Raw genomic sequence first — 21,649 nt, 5'->3', positions numbered from 1 at the left:
ACGAAACTATTTAATCATTTTATCTAAATATAAATCGTATTAATTTCATAATCTGTTCAACAGTTCGTATACATAATAATATTGACAGTAGCTAAAGGCGTGACCAGTCAGATCGAATTGCAGCTATACTATCCCAATTTACTGGCAATTATCTAGATTTCTATTATAAAAGGCCTTTAACTGGAGGGATGGATGGACAGATGGATGGCGGGGCTATCGAGAGAGGAATAAATTTAATTGCACATATACTGAAATGTCATTTGTGTGATGCAGTTGGAACATGTTTGCGGTTTTTGTGGCAGTTGATTCTCAACCGCAGATGACGCAGCACAAATTCAATTGATTATGTGGGAGTGACAGTGGGAGGAGGTCATCATCATCATCATCATCATGCACTTTAACCAATCTCTTTCCCTTTTCTCTCTTGCTGCTCTTTGTGCAATTGTCCCATAATTAGCTGCCACAATTTGTTTATGGAGTCTGTTAGCCTGGCCTTTATATATACGCATGCGTGTGTGTGTTTGATTTATAAATTAGCTAAAATTATGCCGCACGCTGCTAAAAATAATACAGATCTGTGATTTTCATCAGTATGTACCGACTCCGGTTCAGTTGATCATTGTTAAGGCATGTGAATACAAAACTCATTCGTGTCCGGCCCATTAGCGCCATGTTAAATTACAAAACAAAAAAAAAAGAATAATAATAAAAAGATTCGTTTTTTTTTTTTTATAAATAAAAATAGGGCTGGCTTTTTTGTACAATTGCTGTCAATGTTATCAATTAACAATCTGGCTTTAAATTCAATTTAGATACGACAAAAGAGGATGATAATAATAAAGAGGCAAACTGATGACTTCTTTTCAAGACAGATAAGATTTGAACTCCATATATACATATGTATGTACTTGTTGCACATTACAAAGTTTAAACAAATTCAATTGACTATATACATATGTATATACTATGTTTTCTTTCTTCCTTTTTGCTGATAGGCTGATTGCTGCTGTTGCTGCTGCTTTTGAGTTTTAAACTGGCTTCTTATCAGTGGATTTAGCTAGACTAAGGCAGTTTTGCCTTATTTAGCGGCGATTGCCCTTAATTATAATTTTTTCTATTATCAATTGTTTTGACAGCAACGGAAAGCAATAAAAACAAACAGAGATTCGAGACACAAAAGGAGAGGGGGAGACAGAGAGAGAGACTGAGTTTTTTTGTTTGCCATTTTCTGGCTTTTTATCTAGTCCACTGGCGGAAACCTTCCAAGTTGGCAAACATCGAGATGTGAAAAACCTCGATAAGAACAATCTTTGTTTTTGTTTTTTTGTTTGCTCTGTGAATGTATTTTTATCATTTGCAGTATTTAAGTTTTACGGCTTTAAATCAACTATTTATAGTAGTCCTCTGACGCATTATGATGCTTCAGATAATCATAATCATGTTCTTGACTGCAAAAAGTGCATTTTTAATCTTGGAGTTGACAAATTTTTAGCTACTACCTCAACTGATTGCACTTTATGACTGCTTACCGTAAATAAATACATACAATAACTAAAACGAGCTACTAATTAACCAATTAGGCTTAACAAAAAAAAAAAAAAAAAACCATAATGAGTATTGTAAATCGTAAAAGCTTATATTTATGACCAACGATTAGGCCAGATAAGAAAAATTTTAACAAAAACGGTAAAAAAAAAATTGGGCTAAGTGTATCAGTTCGAAACTTGAATGCTCTTTAAAAGTCATAAAAATGTTGCCAAAATTTCTCAGATTTAGGTGTGGTAAGGAAATTCCATAATGTGATAAGAGAGAGTGATTATAAAAATATCGTAAAATATTTGCAACACTTTTGGCCCAATAAGAATTATTATTATATGGCCAGTTGCCCCACATAGTCTTTCATAGAATTTCTGATCACACACGAATCTTTTTTCATAAATAAGTACGTTCTCTAATCATACATATATGACTTCTTTGTTTGGAAGAAAATGGAATCCTAGTCACGATTCTTTTTCTTTAAATCAGTTTCAATTCTTTTTTGAGTCATATGTTTAATCTTTAACCAATAGTTTTATTGTTTATTCGTAAGGCAACTCATTTTGTAACATATGAGACTCTTAACAGATTTTAAATCATTCTCGATTCGCTTTAGAGTCTTATTTTTATTCAGAGCGATTATCTTTTAAATTGTATTTTAATCAAGTATGAAAAATACTTCATTTTAATCAGAAAGAGTTTTAAAACAGACAAAAGGAGAGGGACTCATCAGTGTTATTATTGTTCAAACAATCTATGAAATGTTTGGTGTCTATATAGGTAAGTTTTTGAGCTGATATATTAGTTATGAACTTTTCTGATACAGTGACCACAATATATATGTACATATGAATACAAGGGGTCTTTCGTTGAATGGCTAATCTGGGGTCCGTGCACCAAATAATTTTGAAAAATTCAGCAACAACCAATACCTATAATTTTAACGGAGAAAGAATTTGATTTTGTATTGCTCAACCCTTAAAAGTAATATCTAGATCCCTCAGTTAGTTAAATGTTATTTTAAATATATGAAAATAATCTCTCTAGCCTTTTAATGATTAATCAAATCTAATATAAATTAAATATTACAATTTTCATCCATTTTAAATTTATATTTCATACTATGATCTTTAGTATCAGCTAAATATATGGGTTTCTTCGTTTATTTACTTTAAATGATGTTTAGATAAGTTTCCACCAATTTGACGTCACATTTTTTGGGGCCAAATAGATCTAAATACATATACATATGTATGTGTATATGTGACTAAATTGTCTGCAGGTGAGTGAAATAAAAGAAAACAATAAAATAAATTATGCACATGGCTGACTATAGATATTTGGGCTGTCTATGGGCTGTCTTGTTTGGTTCTATAGTCTAAACATATATAGAGAGAAAAACACGTTGTTGAATTGCCTTAATTAGCTGAACATAAACAATGCATAATATAGTATACTTAAACAAAACACACACACACACTCAGCCAATGACAGAAGAAAGGAAAATCTCAAACATTTTTCAAATTTCAAGTACTTTGGCACACTCGAAAAGAAAATGTTTTTAGCTTTTCACACACAAATACACACACACACCCTATGGGATAGGTGGAGTGGGATGAAATTAAACTGAAGCTTTCGATAGAAGCCTCAAGTAAAGCTTTAAAGCTCGCACCTACATATGCAAATTATTTGGACCATGCATTGTGGATTGCAAAAATCTTTACTCTCAAGGCCAAATTCCAACTTCTGACGTAGAATAAAGTACATACGTTTGTGTTTGAGCCAAAAAGTGGTCGGTGTATTGCCGCCGTCCAACAAACCCATTAAGTTTTAAGCTGAAACGTGCGTGAGTTGATTTAACAAGTCCCCGAAAACAAATATATGCATAAAGTGCGACAAATGATTGGGGGACAAGAAGAGCAAACGAGACAGAGAGAGAGAGAGAGAGAGAGAGAGAGAGAGAGAGAAAAATAAAACATACTAAATGTAATGTGCGCAATATGTTTCGACTCAGTTGTTTCCCTTTTCGGCTTTATGCGAATATTATGCTCACGTGTTGTCATCATTAGCAAATAAATGTGGGGCTAAAAATACATCAAAAAAAATCTCCAAGATAAACTTTATGGGCTAAAAAAACAGACACACACACACACTGATAAATACCAGCAGCGTACTAAGAGTGTCAAAGAAAAGTGTGTCAGTAGTGAGAGGAGCCTGGCCACTGTTTGCATTTGCTCCTGGCTCCGGCAATGACGTCAATTGAAGGGTGGCGGGCAGGCAGGCAGACAGGCAACATTCTTCTTCTACATGAACTTGAAATGAGTGTTGATTGAACAAACAAATGTACAAATATGCAAATGAAAAAATGCACTACACACTTCACTCCCAAAGCGCCCTTCGTCTGAACAAAGTGCAAAATGTTTACAAACATTTGACCAGACTGGCCAGGACAGATCGGAGACAGGGGTTAGCCTTGAAGGCAGCGGAACAGAAATTTTGCTCAGTGTAAACAAACCTCCAAAAAATGATGATAACTGACTGACTGACTGAAGCTTGACCCGCACCGTGTGTGTGTGTGTGTGTGTTTGCCTTCTCCTCCCCCATTGGGGTTTATCATCCAAACGGGCTTTATCAGTAGCAAATGTTGAAGGCATCAGCTATCATCATCGTCACCATCATCATCATCATCATCATGTGCACTCGATAGAGAATCGTTTGTATATGTTTATAGATTCTAAATTAAGTGCGACGTAGAGCAACAGCCGGCCTACTTGAACTTTAGTAGATGGAAATCTATTTTGATTGTCTTGTTGTTCTCTTAATTTGTTGTAGGTGCAACCCATATAATACCTCCATATACTTGTACATATACATATAAACTATACTAGATCCAACACAACACGTAGGCATATGGAGAAATCTATTAATGGGGGGCTAAAATAGTTCATTATTTAGCGATTAAACTGCATTATAAACTTTTGTGCATTATAGATTTCATGGGTTATCTTATATATTTATATACCTATATATGGTTCAGCCATGTGATCAGCGCTATAGCAATTTTTAAATCATTGATTTATTGCTCTATATACAAATGAACATATTTATTTAATAATTAAGTGTGTTAATTATAGCTTGAGGTTTTTAATTCTAATTTTATTCTTTATTTAAGACTTTAGAAACAAATTAAAGTCAATGCAACAAATAGCTTTAAATCTGTCTTTATAGGTTTTTGGTGTGATAATATTAAGAACCATTTGCTCATTGCTTCGATTTTTCATCGACTTTCTAATGATAATGGTTATAGAAAGGGCAAATCAAAGTTTGGATGCCGAAATTTCCTTCACTTTTACATTTGTCCACGTTTTGGGCCAAACATAGAAAGGCAAAGACAATTGTTAGGAGAAGCTTGACTACCCAGAGAGTCGTGGTTAAGAGATTATAATATAGGACAACCTACAAAGAAGAAGAAGCCAGATTTTCTTTAGTTTATAATTTAACTTCTCTAATGACTCAAACTGACAAAATTTGGTTTGAAATTTGTTTTTCTTTCTGTGGATTTTGAAGTGATCTACAATAAAGTGAGATGAATCCAATCAAGTCTCGTCATTTTATTCATTTTTGTCGAGTCAATTTCATTTATTTGTTGACACCCTCCAACAGATCGCGCGAGATAACAATCAAGAGCTTTGCATTTATATTCTTTTTATTTTCCTGTCCCTGTCCACAAGTGATTGTGCTTGGATTTTAGCGGTTTTACCAATCTCAACCCACATGTGGCTAGATTAAACCAATTTTCGGTCAAACTGAATATTCATATTTGTATGAATATTGTATAACAATAATTTAATTGGTGTCGCCTTGCCTTGGCCATACGACAACAACAACTGATAACAAAAAGTGCGGAAACTTAAAATCAAAATCAAACTAGACACATGGACTCTAGAGAGTCTCGTCTAGTTAATGTCAAGTACGAGGTTTTCATTTGGAATGTTGTTTGGGGTACAAAGGGCGGTTGGTTGTTGGTTTCTCCTCCCTTTTATTAAAAAATTGCTCACTCGCTTGCATGTTGACCAAATCAATTAGCTTAACAAAAATCACGATACATCAATTTGCAAAGATCTGAGAGATCTGAGAGCTTGAATTCACTGAACGCTGAACCGATCAACTGATTATAATTGTGCTATCCGTTTTGCAAATGACTTGAACAAATATTGACAAATATCTACATTGGATTGGCATTGTGAATGGAATGACTTACCCGACATGAAATGCAAAAGTATCGATGTAATTGGATACAATACTGGACTGTAGGTAATATCGGGGCAATCATAGCCCAATACGTTCACAATACGATCGGCAACAGCTCGTCCTGTGCTGGTCAAGTGATAGGGCAAACAATGGATGGCATCAACAAAGGCAGGCAGCATAATTGGCTTCTCCGATAGTTCGGTTGTGCCAAAGACCTAAAACAAAGCAGAAACGGAGATTAATATTATGAATTTATATCAATGAAATGGGTTAACTCACCTGATGGACCATTTCCCAATAGAAACCATCTAGCATATGCTGCTTGGTCAAATGTTGGCCACAAAGCAATGGCCATAGCTGTGATCTAATGGGCGAATTAATGGGCCAAGAGTTCTCTCTGAGTATATTTTTCACATCACGCTTTTTGCCCTGTTGCAGTAGCTGTTGAATCTCCGTAAATGAACGCAAGGCTGGTTCTTTACCTACAAAATAGAGAAGGTTATTAGAGACAGAGTTTACTCTGGTTTTACTTAGGATAGGTCATAGTATAGACAAACTAGTTAGTTGATTCCCTTATTATATGAAATCTTTGCACTTTGTTGAAACAAATTTGCTAGCTAATCCTTTAAACTTACTACTCAAGTGAGTCAAGTTTTATTTTTTTCACTGACGTTCTTCTATTGATCACTTACGAACTATATCTATCATATGACATGATTGTTGATAACACAATATTTTCGATGGCTTTTTTAAGGTTATTCCAAAGCATTTTCCATGTAAACGAAACAAATACGTTCTTTTTCCATTGAAGTTTATCAATTGGCTCAAGATATAAATACATGTACATTTAAGTAGTCCGGCTGATAAGTAGTTAAATTTCATTATAAGTGTTTTATTATCGTTCCACCTACTTGCCCCCATCCCCCTCTGAGGTGACCATACCTCTACCCTCTTAATTATCAACTCAGAGCAAGCAGTAAAGTGGCAAATAAAATACTTCAACTTCAAACACAATATTTTTAAGTACACAAAACTTAGATAGGAGAAAAAGAAAAATGCATTTTGATAAGGTCAGTGATAGATCATCATTATATATACATATAGCATTTGGAGGCGTACATAAAATATTACGCATATATTTAATATTTGGTGTATGAATATCTTGAACTATGTCATAAAGCCATTTATAATGTTCACTTAATCAATTGAATATGGCCAAGGAATTGACAGTTTTAGGTAGATTCTCGAGAGACCAATTCTTTGTTTATATTGATATCGGTCAGTTTGTAGCACGAGAACGAACTTTCTTGGTCAGGTGGCGCTGTTTAAGAAGACCCCCAAGCTAAGGCAACACTTCAATGTCATAGTCCAAGTAGAAGTATTGATTAGGGGTTATCTTTGAACTAGGTTAATTGATTACATTTGTGAGCGCCGCCCGAAACATGTCTCATTATAGACAGCTGATCGATTTTTGCATGAGCAGCGCAGTTCTCCTCATCTTATCATTGTCCAAAATGCTGATAAGATGAAAAACCCAACGTCATATCAATCAATACACAAAAACAGAGAGGGATACACAGAGAGAGAGAGAGAGGGATACAACAAAGTTGCAGCTTAGTAATGTAATTAATGTACATATAATTAGATGCTTTCACCTCAAAAATCAATTTTTTGTGCCAAAATGCAATTGAAAGAGGAGCAAAATGACTCATTTGTATACAAAATGACTCATTTGTATATGTAAGAACACATATCGATATCGTTTGAGACAGAGTAATAAGTAATAAATGCAATAAAAATAACTGGTATAATATTGAATGGGGCTCGTTTGCATTTCTCTCACTCTTTCCATCTCTCTGTCTCTTTTCATCTGTTTCTCCTCATGCCTGTGCGGGTAATTAATCCCCATCATCTTCAAGCAACAACCATTTGCATTTCAGAAAAAAACAAAAAAAAAAAAAAAATGGAAATCGAAAAAAAAAAAACTAAGCACAAAGTGAACTGAATATACTTAGCCACATATATATTTACATATAAAACTTATGGATGCGGTAATTTTCCTATCAACACAATCAATTTCCATTCCATTGGAATGTGTTGGAGATCAGAAATCATCGTACACACCCCCACACACACACACGTCGATATGCAAATGCTAAATGGCCATATTATGTCAGCAAAACTATTTCCATAATAATTAAATATTATTTTCCATCTAATTATTAGATTGTGCCATAAAGTTTTTCTAATGCATGCAATTAAGAGATGTAATCACATTAAATAATTGAAATATGCCTAATCAAAGCTAAACTAACAGTATACACACACACATACACACAAAACCGAAAATGAAGATAGATATCAAATAATATTTGACTAACATAAAAACTGATTGTTTAAATAGTTCTAATAATTTACAATCTACATTTATTTCAATTTCGAAGTTTCATTTAACTTTTTTCCTTAATCTTCATATAAAAATATTTTATTCGTTTAATTGTGTTAATTGTTAGTCACTGCAAAATCTTTGTTGATAACTTTATTCACATCGCTTCATGCCTTAAATTTGCTTTTCCTCATCAATCACTTTAAATTGGAACTCAAGTAGATAATACTAAGAAAATACATTAGATCTATCATCCATGTATTGCATCAATATTTTTAATCAATTTAACTGAAATACATATACTAGATATAAATAGGAAAATAAATCATCTTCAATTTCGTAGAATTTTTCCACCTAAATATTATTTTGTTTGTCAATTTTTAAACTTCAATTTGCTTGGTAGTTCTTAAATTCGCAATAAAAACGAAAAAAATAGAGCCCTGCAAAAAGGGTTAGAGATAGCGAAGAGATAGGGTAGATTGCAAAGAGATAAATTGTGGAGATTTTCCTTATCAACAAACAAATTGCAGAGCTTTTCCTATAAACACTCTGCCAATCTCTCACTCAACCACTCTCTCTCTCTATCCTCTATCTTTTTCCCTTTTATTACCTTCTCTTTTATCGGGCATTTAAATTTTTATTATATTCTTTTTTTCACACTATTTTGAACTATTAACACAATAATTGTTGTTAGTGTTTTTTTTTTAATTGCTGCCTTCTGATTTAGTATTCAACTTTTTTGTTTTTGCTTTTCAGTTTATAGTTGTCGGTTGGTTGTCGTTTTTTTGTCGATTTACCTGGACTAAATTGAAAGCACTGACACTTGGTGGTTACATCATTCGAGCTGGCCGCTATAAAAAGGGGCAGCTCAAAGAATTTGTCACATTCGGGATCAACATAGACGCTGCTCCTACGGCTACTGAATTGCTCCAAATCGCGTATGCCCAAGACTTTGCCAACCATTTCGAATGAGTTTCGAGTGGGTTTTTATTTTCTGTTTTTATTTTGTTATTTCTTTCTGTGTACTCGTTTTGGTTTATTCGTTTTTATTTTTTGTTGCTGCTGCTTGGGTTTTACTTGTGTTTTTTTGGCACCAAAAATATATATTTTGTTTTTTTTGTTTTTGCTCAAAAGAGCAACAACAACCACAAATACATTTATGTAGATTTGTTAGTCCGTTTTTGTTGTTGTTTCTTTTGTTTTTTTTTTTTGTCACTGCCTTTTGCCTTTTATTGTTTTAATTTATTGCGCTCTGCAATTTGCTTCGTTTATTTGTTGCTCTCGTTAGTGGAGCCGACAGGAGGGTGGTGCTGGTGGTTGCTGTGGTTGGTTGGTGGTGGGGCTGCTGGGCGCCGCAGTTGATTTTAATTTGCAATACATTTAAATTTTTCAATTTACATTTTCATTTTTTTGTTTTATTCTTTTCACTTTTGCTTCTGATCACTTTCTGTGTTTTTTTGTTTTATTTTTCTTTTGAATAATTTTACATTTATTATTTATTGCAGTTTGTTTGCGGCTGCAACTGTGAGTTGAAAAATATCATAAAATTTTTTTTGTCAATCGCGATCGCGAGTAACGACGGCGGCTTGAGGATCGATATCGAGCGGGGATCGCGCGCTTTTGGCCCGAGACACACACACAAATACAATAATCAAAAATTCCGTAGGCCTACGTGCGATGGGTTTGAATGCGTTCAATGTTCTCAGCACTTCACTCAGCTGGCGGGCCGGTTTCAATGCTTTCAATGGCGCTGTGAATGAAACCGAAAGCTTTGACAACCCCAAAATGGGGTGAGAGAGAGAGAGAGAGAGAGAGCGCCCAACAGAGAGGAAGAGACTAATTGAGAGCGTGCTCGATGATCGCAACCAACCTGGTGGCGGCGCGTGCGAGCTTTGTTATGCGCCACAAAAGCTTTTTCTTACTTTCTTTTGGTTTTACACACACACACACACAGGCACACACACCCTGTATACAGAGGATGCAATGGTATATGCAGTTCAAAAGAATGTCTATAAAGGTTTTTGTGTTCTTGTTGATCTTTCAAGATCAAAATCTATTATTTTGTAGCATTTATTTTATTAAAGGGTATCTCAAAGTCGCCTAATTATTTAGTTGTGAGTTGTGTATACATCATTTGATTTAATTTCTTTTTATTGTTGTTGTTTTTTTTTCTCGCTTTTTACTATCTGCTGCGGGATACCAAACAGCTGTTTTCTGTTTAAACACATATTGGCGCTCTTTTCGCTCTCTCTCTCTCTCTCTCTCTCTCCCTCTTTCTTTATGTCAGTGTGTTAAGAATTTTTGGGGAAATTTCGTAAGCTTGGAAAACCGCAGAATTGTGAAAAATTCTTGCAACGCTTTGCGTATAAGTAATATTTGTGTTAGGCAATTTTTTTCTGTTCTTGTTGTTGTTTTTTGTGCCATGTTTGTTTATGGGGAAAATTTCGGCATTTAGATTTATGATACCATCCCCTCCTCCCTCCACCCATTTTGTGCCCCTTTTGACTTTACATTTTTTAAGTAGCTAGAAGCTTGGCATTTATATGGCATGAAAATATTTATACTATGCCATGGAAAATTTCTTCTTCTTGTGCTGGATAGAAACAGATGAAGCTTCTAATATTTATGGGGAAACAACGATGATGACGACGCCGACGACGACGACTGCGAAGAGGCAGACGTCAAGGGAACTGCAGACATCAGTGGAAATCAGGTGTTGACTATAAAATAAACTGGAAGCGGATGCCTATTGTGAAATTATACACACTCCAAGTGAATATTATGAAAGAAAAAAGCCTCTGAATGAAAATTATGATAATATCAAATGAAAGTAGAACGAATTATCCATTTTGTGAATTGAGACAACTGTTTACTTTTATTTTATTTGATCAGTACTTCAATAATATTGACTATTCCTAAGGCATGAAATTACATTTGATTGATGTTATGCTTTGCCTAATAAAACTATTAAGATTGTTTGTAAAAGTATTTCTTTTTTTTTATATACACGATAAGAATTAAGTCCAAAGGGACTACTTTCAAAAAAAATCTAACATTCAATTGCAGGATATCTTTTTAAAAGAACTAGAAGTGCAACAAACGAAAATGTCTACAAAACACATAAGTCGCAGGGTATCTTTTTGAATGTGAGGAATGAGAAATAGACAGGATATTCCATAAGTTTAGGCATATTATAATTTACTCGTTTGTACTACCTACAAATCAGAGTTTAATAGAGTAAGCTCAAAGCCAAATACGAATAAATTCAGGGAATTGCTAAAAAATCATAAAAAAAATAAACAGAGAGATGAGTTTTGGAACTAACTCGAAACTCTTAATATTAGGACAGAAATCTCAATTTATACTTTAAATGATTCTTTACTAATTTACTATATTTAATATAAAATTTTAAATAGAAAATCATCTCTCTTCTTATATGTATATAGAAATTTCGTTTTATTGGATTTCCCAATGAAAAATGAAAAAGTTTTAAATATAAGTTAAGTCTATTTTCTTTGTGTTTGCCTCACGTGACGCCTTCCTACAATGTGTGGCGAACGCATTTCAACATACATACACACACACACACACACACACACACATTTAAATAATGTTTTTTGTTGATCTTTTTTTAGCATTTAACATATACAAATTGATTTTTCACATGTTTCGTCAGGCGAAATGTTAAAACAAAATAGAAAAGAAAAAAAAATAAGAGGAAAACACAAATCGAATCTTTTGCCATTTGTTTATACTAAAATAGATAAAATAAGAAAAAAAAAAGCGTACAAAAAAATAAAAATATAAAATAAATAAACAAAACGCGTGGCCCAAAAGAAACACAAGACACACACATTCACACACACACACACACACTGACAGACAGAGTGTGAACTAAAATGATTAATTATTAAAATGTTTAAACCAGAACAATTTTCGAGAACTGGCTATATCAGATGGTCAACTCATTAGAAATTTTGATTCTTGTGCCAAGAAAATAAAAATTGTTTTACACCTTCTACTTAACGATGGTAGCAAAATACAGGAATGAGCAATCTTTGAAAGATTTTTGAAACTAAAAACAGAAAAATTTCGTCACGTAGATTCATAGCCAGAATGACGCATGGATATTTGTCGTGTCTCATATCCGATTAGTTAAACAACTGAGACAAACAACTCTGGCTCTGACGTTAAACAGGGAGAAGTCAACTGGGGACTTTATTCCAAATCAAGGGAATCATAAAATATACTATTTAGGCACCATATGAAACTAAATTGGTCATATAATATGCTGATATCTGATCTGATATCTTTATGAACAGTTCGACAGGAGGAGAGTATCAGGCAAAAGAGACGATTGCTATACTTCGATTAGAAGGTACAAATTTTCGTACACTGCGCCAAAAATATAGAGAACTTTAGATTATAGGGTACTAATATCTATCAATTATCTACAGGGCATAAAATATTTTAATTAAGTTCTCAAGTGCAAACAATGCAAATAATTGCAATAACGGAAATCATTTTGTAATTACTTGAATTGAACATTTTGCAGACAAATTCATAGAAATTTAGAGCAAATGGCAGGGCACTTATAATTAAGTATTTCGTTGAAAATTAATTTTCAGTTTTTAGTCATTGATATTAAAAGAGTTTATGATTATTCAATAATCAATTTGTGAGTTCTGTCTAATGCAAATTGCACGATTCTAAAGATGTCGATATATTCTTATATATATATACATATTTTTGTTTTTATTGTTCCATCATCATGTGATAAAAGCTTAACCAAACGCAGATAACAAAGGAAAAATTTTATTTCCAAGAATTTTTTTTATATTTAAAATAAATTTATTTCCCTTAAATTGCATTAATCATCTTTATCAACATATTCCTTACTAAATGGCAAATAAAATTATTTTGACATGATCTAATGGTCAATTTTTAGTACAATAGACTATAGACCTAAGGAAAAGAGAAGGAGAAAGAGTGAGGAAAAGGAAAATGGCGAAAGAAAAACATGAGAAAATCGTTGTCGTCGTTGTCTGACGTGGATTGTTTGATGAAGAAAAAGCATAAAGAGGGCGAAAAGACATAGGGGAAAAGCGGGTAAAGTGCGGGCGGAGGAGCAGGGCCAAATGTATGCAAAATGTAATTTATTATTGCAATTGTTGTTGCTTCTTCTGTTTGCTGCCAGCAATTTGAGCCAGATGCCGGCACTGCATCTAAATTTAATTTGACCAAAAGCTAAACAACAACATGTTCTTTTTGTTTCTGTTATTTGGCAATATGTAAATAATTGTTGCTATTGTTAATTTATGGTTCTGCCTTGTTTTGTTTTTTTTGGTTTTTTGTTTTATTGATTTCCAAGATTGCCAACATTTATCTGTTAATTAGCCACAAAACGCGTCACACCAACTGAGAGAATCGATTTCACACTATAAATAGATCACAAACGAATTTAAATGGAAGATATTGACTTTGGATTGCAATTATCATTGCGAGAGGCAAAGTCAAAAGAAAAACTAAATAAGCGGTAAGGTTTGAGCTTAATGGGGAATCAATGTGTTTGCATTTCAGAATCTAAAAATAATTAAGTATGTTTAAATTTTTAATTAATGGTTTATTCATAAGAATGGATCCAACTTGTGTCTTTTCGTGTAAATTTAAAGACACACTTCTTAGTCCTACGTTTATTTGCTAAGAATTTTATATCTGCCACAATGTCAGGTTAAATCAACAGGATGTGAAATGTCTAAGTGTCCTGGAGTTTATTTTCAGGCAAGAAATTAACTTTTAGTATATCATTCTCACAAATTAAATGTATATATTAAAATGATGTAACTAAATGAAGGTATAAGTGTTAAGAAAACTTTAAAAACTATTCAAAGTTTGTATGAAAAATAAAACAAGTTCTAAATTTTATTTCGATGAGAATTTCTTAGTGTTTAACTTTAGCGACAAACAATTGTCAATTGCATAAATTAAATTGGTAAATTTTCTATTTGTGATTTTTGTGCTCTTTTTTGGGGCTTGTTAATTTAACATTCAAATAATATATTTGTACAAATTATTTGGGTAATTTCAAATTTTTTATGCAAAACATTACGAGACAAATTTATCTAAAAAATATTTCCAACGCTAATCAGTATTTTGGTCTACGAATTGAAAACATAAATATATTTTGACTATTATTGAGACTCTGCTAAATATACTTATTCTTTCTGTGTGAGACTTGAAAATTTGTCGTTTTGCGATTCAATTAAATTGAATTAGGTCTCAAGACAACAAACGAGCCTTCTTTCACGTGAGGGTTCCATATTTTCCTATATAATTTTTACTCATCTTTTGTTTTGTTTTCTCCTTGTGGGGCTATAAATAACTTTAGTTTCACGATCAATTAGCACAATTTTTTCGATCGTAATCGGAGACATGTGTGGCACATGATCGACCAAAACGACCTTTCTGTGATCCCTTCCCATGTCAAATAGATATCTACGTCTATATATGTATATTCTTTTTGTAGGGGGCATATTTCCGCCTACTTTGATTTACATGTGTTTAATAATGAAAAGAGAGGTGGGAAAATGTGGGAGGATTAAGCAAATTTTTTTTTTTGCAAAAAGCACGAGTGGGTGCCGTGTTTTGAGTGTTTTTATTGTTATATTGTTGATTAATATGGAAAATGAATTAGTTAATAATCATGCTAAATGATATTGATTTGATTAGTTGCACATATCAATTCCACAATTCATTTGTGAGAGCCTGGCACCACGACTAACTTTAGTCGTACGGTTGATCTTCGAACATATGTGCAAATACAACAACAACTACAACAATTATAAACGAGTTTTTTTGTTACTTGATTTTGCATTCATTAAATGCTGCAATTCGAGAATCTGTTTCGATTGCAATCAGTTATATATCTTGTATTCAGATATATGTATATATATCGTATACAATCAATTCGTTTCAGGCCTTAATTTCATGTCATTCTTTAGCAACAAAAGTAAGTAATAAAAAATCTGAACAAAATTCGTTTTCAATGATTTGTTTTTTTTTTTTCAGAAATGATGTTGGCATAAACAATTTACATATAGCCTACACCTGAACACACACAAACACACACACGTTGAAAAAGAGAGATAGAGATAGAGAGAGAGAGAGCGATATTGCTTAGCATTGACTGATTGACCAACTGACTGACTAACTGATTGACTGAGATGATTGAATGAGCTATGGAAATAAGAGGCTTTTCGCTTTTCCTCTCCAATTTTACGAGGCGTGATAATTAACGAGACGTTGCCTCCTCAATAACCGATTTAGATATATGTATGTTTGTTTGTGTGTGTGTGTGTGTGTGTGCACATTAGTAATTGCATTAAATTTTTGGAAGTTGCATAATGGACACACACAGACACGCACACTCACACAACCGTAAAGTAATTACAATTACACAAAGTTCAATTCGACAGTTGACAACTTTTTTTGTTTGTTGGTTTTTTTTTTTTTTTTTGATGTGGGCAACGCGTAAAAGACAGAAACGTAAATGGAGACACAGCGAGAGAGAGATAGAGAGAGAGAATAACAGAGAGAGAGAACGACAACCGCTTTGCCCGAGGGTTGAAACAAAACTGAGCCGCCAGCTAGTCCAATAGGCGATCTCTACTCCCAAGAGGAAAGAGATAAGACAAGAGACATCAAGAGAGATAGAGAGAGTGATTAATGTCGAGGGGGTGGGGGGGTCAAAGCATAACTATGAGAGCAAACTGATGGCGACAGGTGGAAGCACTGCAAGCGAAATTCATTTCAAGTGCTTTTTGATATCACAAAAAAAAGCTTTCCCCAATGCATTTAGCTAGATAAACTAGATAAAGAAACAACGACCTCAAGTTACTCTGCAATTAATTTTTAAAGTTTAAAGAAGTTTTTATCTTTGGAGGATCTTAACAGGTTTTCTTGCAACTCCATACAATTTTTACCATCATTTCTTCATTGAGAGACAACTCAGAGGGTAGATCGTTAAGGATAATGATCATCTCGATAGCTAGAAGATAATTTCTCATTCGATACTAAGTTAGGTCTACCCACTTTAACTTAAACCATTTGAACGACTTCACTATATCTTTCTCACCTACTAAATAGCAGGTACATATGTATGAAAAGCTTTCTCTAAAAACTGTAACTTGAAGACTTGCTTCCGAGTTCGAGTTCGTTCAACTTTATATAGTTTGGGCTTTTCTTTTGGAGGCACGGCCAATAACTATTGGTTAAAAAACGACAGTTAACCATATATAAATACACCTGCCGGAACCTGCTTTGAAAATTCTAAAACAATTAATAAACGAAACGTGCACAAATGCAAATGGACAGGTTTTCGTTTTCATCATATCAATGAGCGGTTTGTTATGTATTTAATAAAAATTAAAATTATATTATAATTTACTACGATATATACTTTATTTCTTCTTGTTGTTGTTGATTTTATTGTTAATGCAAATGGGCAGAGAGACAGAAGGCTACAAAGTAATCATGTGATCGCATTTGTTGTGGTTATGGAGTGTGTGTGTGAACAAAGTGTGAATCAATCTGTGGTGACATTCATTTGAGCAGCAAAACCTAAACCAGACGGGCATTGCCAAAGGCTTTCAGGTGTAAAAATGTAATTGTAAGGACAAACAAATTAGATAATCATGGCAAACAAAAATAAATTAAAAGTACATGAATTCTGTAGGTGTGTTATTTGGTTGACCAATGTTGATCTCTGATCTTAATTTTCTGAAAGAAAGACCACAGCAAAAAATAAATTGTCCTTAATCGAAGTTAAACCAAAAAAGAAATCATCTGATATTTTAAAAGTTTTTATACCCCTGCAGAGGGTATTATAAAATTGGTCAGATGTTTGTAACGCACAGAAGGAGACGTTTCCGACCCCATAAAGTATATATATTCTTGATCAGCATGAGAAGCTAAGTCGATATAGCCATGTCCGTCTGTCCGTCTGTCCGTCGGTGCGTACGCGTTTTACTCAGCCATCTTAAGAGCTATCGGGATGAAATTTTTTTTGGGAGCTTTTTTTTACCCGGGTGAGATAAAGTATGAAAATCTTTGGGATCGGACTACTATATCATATAACTCTGGAACAAAAATTTTTGCAAAAATTGGAGTATCCCCATGAAATTTACCAATATAATAGAATTTGATATAAAATCTCAGATCCCAAAATTTGACCCTGATCGGATAAATAGAACACAAGTTACAGTCTATATAAATCGGTTCAATCGCTGCCGGCAGCTCTGCTTGCTGCCTACTACGTCATCATCAAATCAACAGAGCACATGCATACACACACAGACGCAACGCTACATAAACTGTATGTGTATGGGTGCGTTGCTTTGCTTAGGGAATGAGGGAAGAAGAAGAACAAATTGTACATAGTATGAAGAGTAAAATTGTTTTGTTTGTATATTAATGAATTGAGTTGCAGAAAACAAATTTTGAACATGTGAAATTATTATTGTCAAGGACTGCAAGGGTATATAAACTTCGGCATAGCCGAATTTAACTTCTTTGATATTTTTTATTTAAATAATTTAAGAAATTGTGGATGTACTTTGTCATGGTTGATTCGTTAAAGCGTTGTGTTAACAGTGGTGTCTCTCAATAAGCATACCATCTGTTCGGCCATTTTGTAAATGCAAATATTTGTGTAGCAGACTTTCAGGCAGCTTATATTATTAACATTTCAGAGAGCCCTGTAATCATTCTGTTAATGGCTTAACAGAGGACGGATGATAGCCATTTTTAATTTTCTACTTTATTATGCATACGCACTGTATGAAAGGCATTGACAACTGTATTGTTAGCCTATACTATAGACCATGTTAAAACAAAATAAACAAGAATCAATTCTCTTTCCCAATCTCCCCCTCTGGTTGCCAGCCACCCACAAACCCAAACCCACTGTTGTTAACTCTGTTTATCTCTGAACAGCGAAGCACAGTAAACACTGTTATCTGTTAGAGACAGAGGAAAGAGACCAAAAAAGAAAAAGAGAGTGGGAGAAGTATGACAAACAGCAGGCAATTTGCCGGTATGTATAAGTATGCGTGTGAAAACTAAATTTAAACATTTGTTGCGACAATTTTCTTGTTTTTTTGTTGTGTTTTTTAATGTTCTTTTTGTGTGTGTGGAAAATCAAAGATCGTGTAAACAAACACACACACACACAGACATATGCAAAAGTTTTATAATTTGCTTTTTGAAGTGGTTAAAACATGACATGCTTCTGACCTTCTCACACTGCCACACAAACAGACAAACAACAACGCACACAAATAAAGAGAAATACATATAGAAACACAGATGAATGCCTAATTGGAGGCGCCAACACTTGAAAACAGTTTATTGATTGTTCGCTGATGGATTTAGCCAAATTGAATTCATGCCAAAATTAAATTGAAGCAATTTCCAAAAAAAAAAATGGGGAAATAAACTATCAATCAATCACTTTTCAGCCAAAATCTAAAATCGTCTTCTTTTTCTATATGAGATATCAGGTAAGCCTCTTTGAAGGTTGCCTTTGATATTTATTTCTCAGTAATTGGTTTTTACAGTGGTAGAAATTTATTCGCTTTACAACTTTTTTTGTTTTTTAATATTAATTTAAGGTTTGGTTTAATATTAATTTAGCGTTTTTGCTAATGCAAATGCAAAGGAAATGTTTTGTTTTGAAATAAAGTCAAGAGTGACAAAAATTAAGTATACGCCGGGGCGTCAGATATGTAAATTCATAATATTTTGGTTAAGTATGAGAAAGATCATAATATTGGTATTTTGAGAGAAACTATTGAGATTTGATAAAGTTTCAGCTATTATGTATTCCTATCCGCCTATAAACATAATTGGACTTTGTGGTAGGTTTACAAAAACACTGAAATAACATATTCCCTTTAATTAAAAAGGTGATCGCATCATTTTTTGTTTTTGTTAGTTTGATGAACTAACAATTATAATTGGCCTTACTAAAAGATTGTTTATTTTTTTTAAATTTTGGTTTTAGTTGAAATCAAAAACTATGCCGTTCATTCTAGTGGCTGAGAACATGATCATTCGTCACGCAAAGTGTCGTGCCTGGGACAGAAGCTTCCATCGACGCCAACGCGTCCGCTGGCATTATTAATAAATCCAACTGCCGACCAGCCACACTCTTCCACCCCCTTCTCTTCGTATATGTATATGTTTATAGCTCAGAGTGTGGAGAGGTTGATGATTGCTTTATGAACAAGTGGACAGAATGCCGGGAGGATCAAAAAAAAACAAAGAAAAATGGTTTATAAATGAATCAAAAGGAAGTGGCCAACCGTGTGCAATGATGACAGACAGAGAACAAGACGAAGCAAAAAAGAGTGTGTTAATTTAACGGATTTGATCTTCGAACTTGTCGACTTATAAGTGTACATATGTATATATAGATATGATTTTAATTGGTCTAATCTAATCAGAGAAAAAAATGAGCAGAAAACCAAAAATAGAATTGAGTGAGCCAAGACATTGCAAGTTGCCTTTGGCAAAAAAAAAGTTATACACCAAAAATGTGGGAAAAACAAAACGCAAAAACAAAACGAAAAATCCTCAAGTGGTTTTCATTTTTTCATCTCCAACCGCAGCGGTCAAAACGGTCAAATAGCTTCTTTTTTTTGGCACAAACAAACAAAAAATGTCATATTGGTATTCAAAATTCGTTTTTCGAAACGCCAAATGAATAATCCAAATAAAGTTTATGACAAACATTTTACAAATTGCAATCACCACCTCTTTCTCTCTAGCCCACGCATTGAACTAAAGTGGAATTCTCTAAAAACTAAAAATAAATGCCAAAACAAACCATCAATTCGAAATGGGCAAGCCGATAAAGCAGCATTGGGCGAAACAATTCGGCCAGACACTCGACCAAAAGCCAAAAACCAGTTTTGGCCAGTTACAAGAATCTGCTGACTTCGAGAATCGTTTTGAACGCATTCGCAGCAAGCACACTTTTCGCATACTTTTTCATTTGGTCTGTGGCACGTGCCTCGTCTCTTTGTCTTCTGGGTTAGTCAAATACGTTTTTGCTCTCTCTCTATATATTGTTCTTATTCATTTGTCTCTCTCTGTGTGTGTGTGTCTGTGTATCAGTTTATTGGCCTGATAGGAAAATTTTTTAAAAATAAAAACATTTATGTTTTTCAAATAAATTGAAATTTATGCCCCCTCGAGCTAATAACATTTATTATAAGTTGTTGTTTTTCTTTAAATCTTTTCACGTCACAAGTAAAAAAAAACGAAAAGAATCCCAAAAAGATATTTTCATTGGCTGCCTTCTGCTTACGTAAGCAAAAGAAAAGAAAATGCTCTTCATTTGAAGCAGCAAAAACAAATAAATATTCAATTTTAAGCCATAAAGAAATCATGTTCACAAAATATATGTATTTGTATATCAATATATTATACATATATTAAATGCTTGTTTTTTTTTCGAATGGCACGCGGACTAAAAAATTCTGTTGATGGGATCAAATGTCAGTGGGGAAAATAAATTGCGCATAAAACAAAGTTTTGAAAATACTTTTTTGAATCGAGTTATAATAATATCTTTAATTACAAATCGAAATTTTATGTTATTATACATATGTATGTATATCTCAGAATCTTATTTGGTAGAGGTATTTAAAAGTTTAAGTTAAATACAAAAAATTAGGATACTTTATTTAAAATATTGAAATATGACATTAATGCAACATATATTAAGCAACAAAAAACATTGAACGCTTCTTTCAAAACTTTGTTTCTTAAACTGGGGTTTAAGTAGCAGTTAATTCTAAACTGTGAATGTCAAACTGTATCAGATAAATAAAATAAGTTTTCGTTTTATTAGGAAAAATTTTGAAAAAAACGTGATTATTAAACCAGACATTAATTTTTTTTACATAGGTGTGATGATGTTCAACATAATCTGTTTAATCGGAACACTAATTTTAGTCTTGGCAAAAGAAAAACCAAACCTATTCATTGAAAAGTTACTGAATGTGGGCCGAAACTAATTATTTCCCTTTACGATATAAAATATTGAAATTCTTAAGAATCATTCCACATTTGGTCCACTTACCGATCACAGTTTGGATCAAAGTAAATTGTCTATATAAGCCCTGCATCTCAGAGTCAGAAGTTTTGTCAAGGGTTTATTACACTTTGATATTTATTACTCATACGACACGTTGGTCGAAATATTTTGATACTTAATATGAAAACTTTTGACTCGATTGACTTTCAAGAAGATACACTTGTTTGTGATAAATTTTCAATGACTGCAGGGTATTTTAATTCCACCCATCAGACAAAATGATTTAACTTCAAAGGCAGGTAGATGGATGGATATGTTGATGGAAAATGCAAATTTCACAAAAATAAACACAAACCTAAATTTGTTTATACATC

The 21,649-nt window shown here is 33.3% G+C and overlaps 1 protein-coding gene across 15 annotated transcripts in view; it reads right to left on the bottom strand.

Annotated features, from left to right (window-relative positions):
• The window catches only part of sky (GTPase-activating protein skywalker), a 51,483-nt gene that overhangs the window by 6,607 nt on the left and 23,227 nt on the right, over positions 1-21,649 (bottom strand). For 10 of the 15 annotated variants that reach the window (XM_068294153.1, XM_068294159.1, XM_068294155.1 and 7 more), the window contains 2 exons: positions 6,067-6,269; positions 5,798-6,002 (listed from right to left, as the gene is read on the bottom strand). In XM_068294153.1, the coding sequence (XP_068150254.1) occupies positions 5,798-6,002; positions 6,067-6,269 (408 nt within the window). Of the gene's footprint in view, positions 1-5,797; positions 6,003-6,066; positions 6,270-8,970; positions 9,870-21,649 lie in introns of those variants that run through there. The other 5 variants (XM_068294151.1, XM_068294160.1, XM_068294164.1 and 2 more) reach the window with 5 other exon arrangements.

The sequence above is a fragment of the Drosophila tropicalis genome, unplaced genomic scaffold, assembly GCF_018151085.1.
Source record: "Drosophila tropicalis isolate 14030-0801.00 unplaced genomic scaffold, ASM1815108v1 contig_845, whole genome shotgun sequence".
Taxonomy (NCBI): domain Eukaryota; kingdom Metazoa; phylum Arthropoda; class Insecta; order Diptera; family Drosophilidae; genus Drosophila; species Drosophila tropicalis.
The sequence above is the reverse complement of the archived record's forward strand: the minus strand, read 5'-3'. Positions and strand labels throughout refer to the sequence as shown.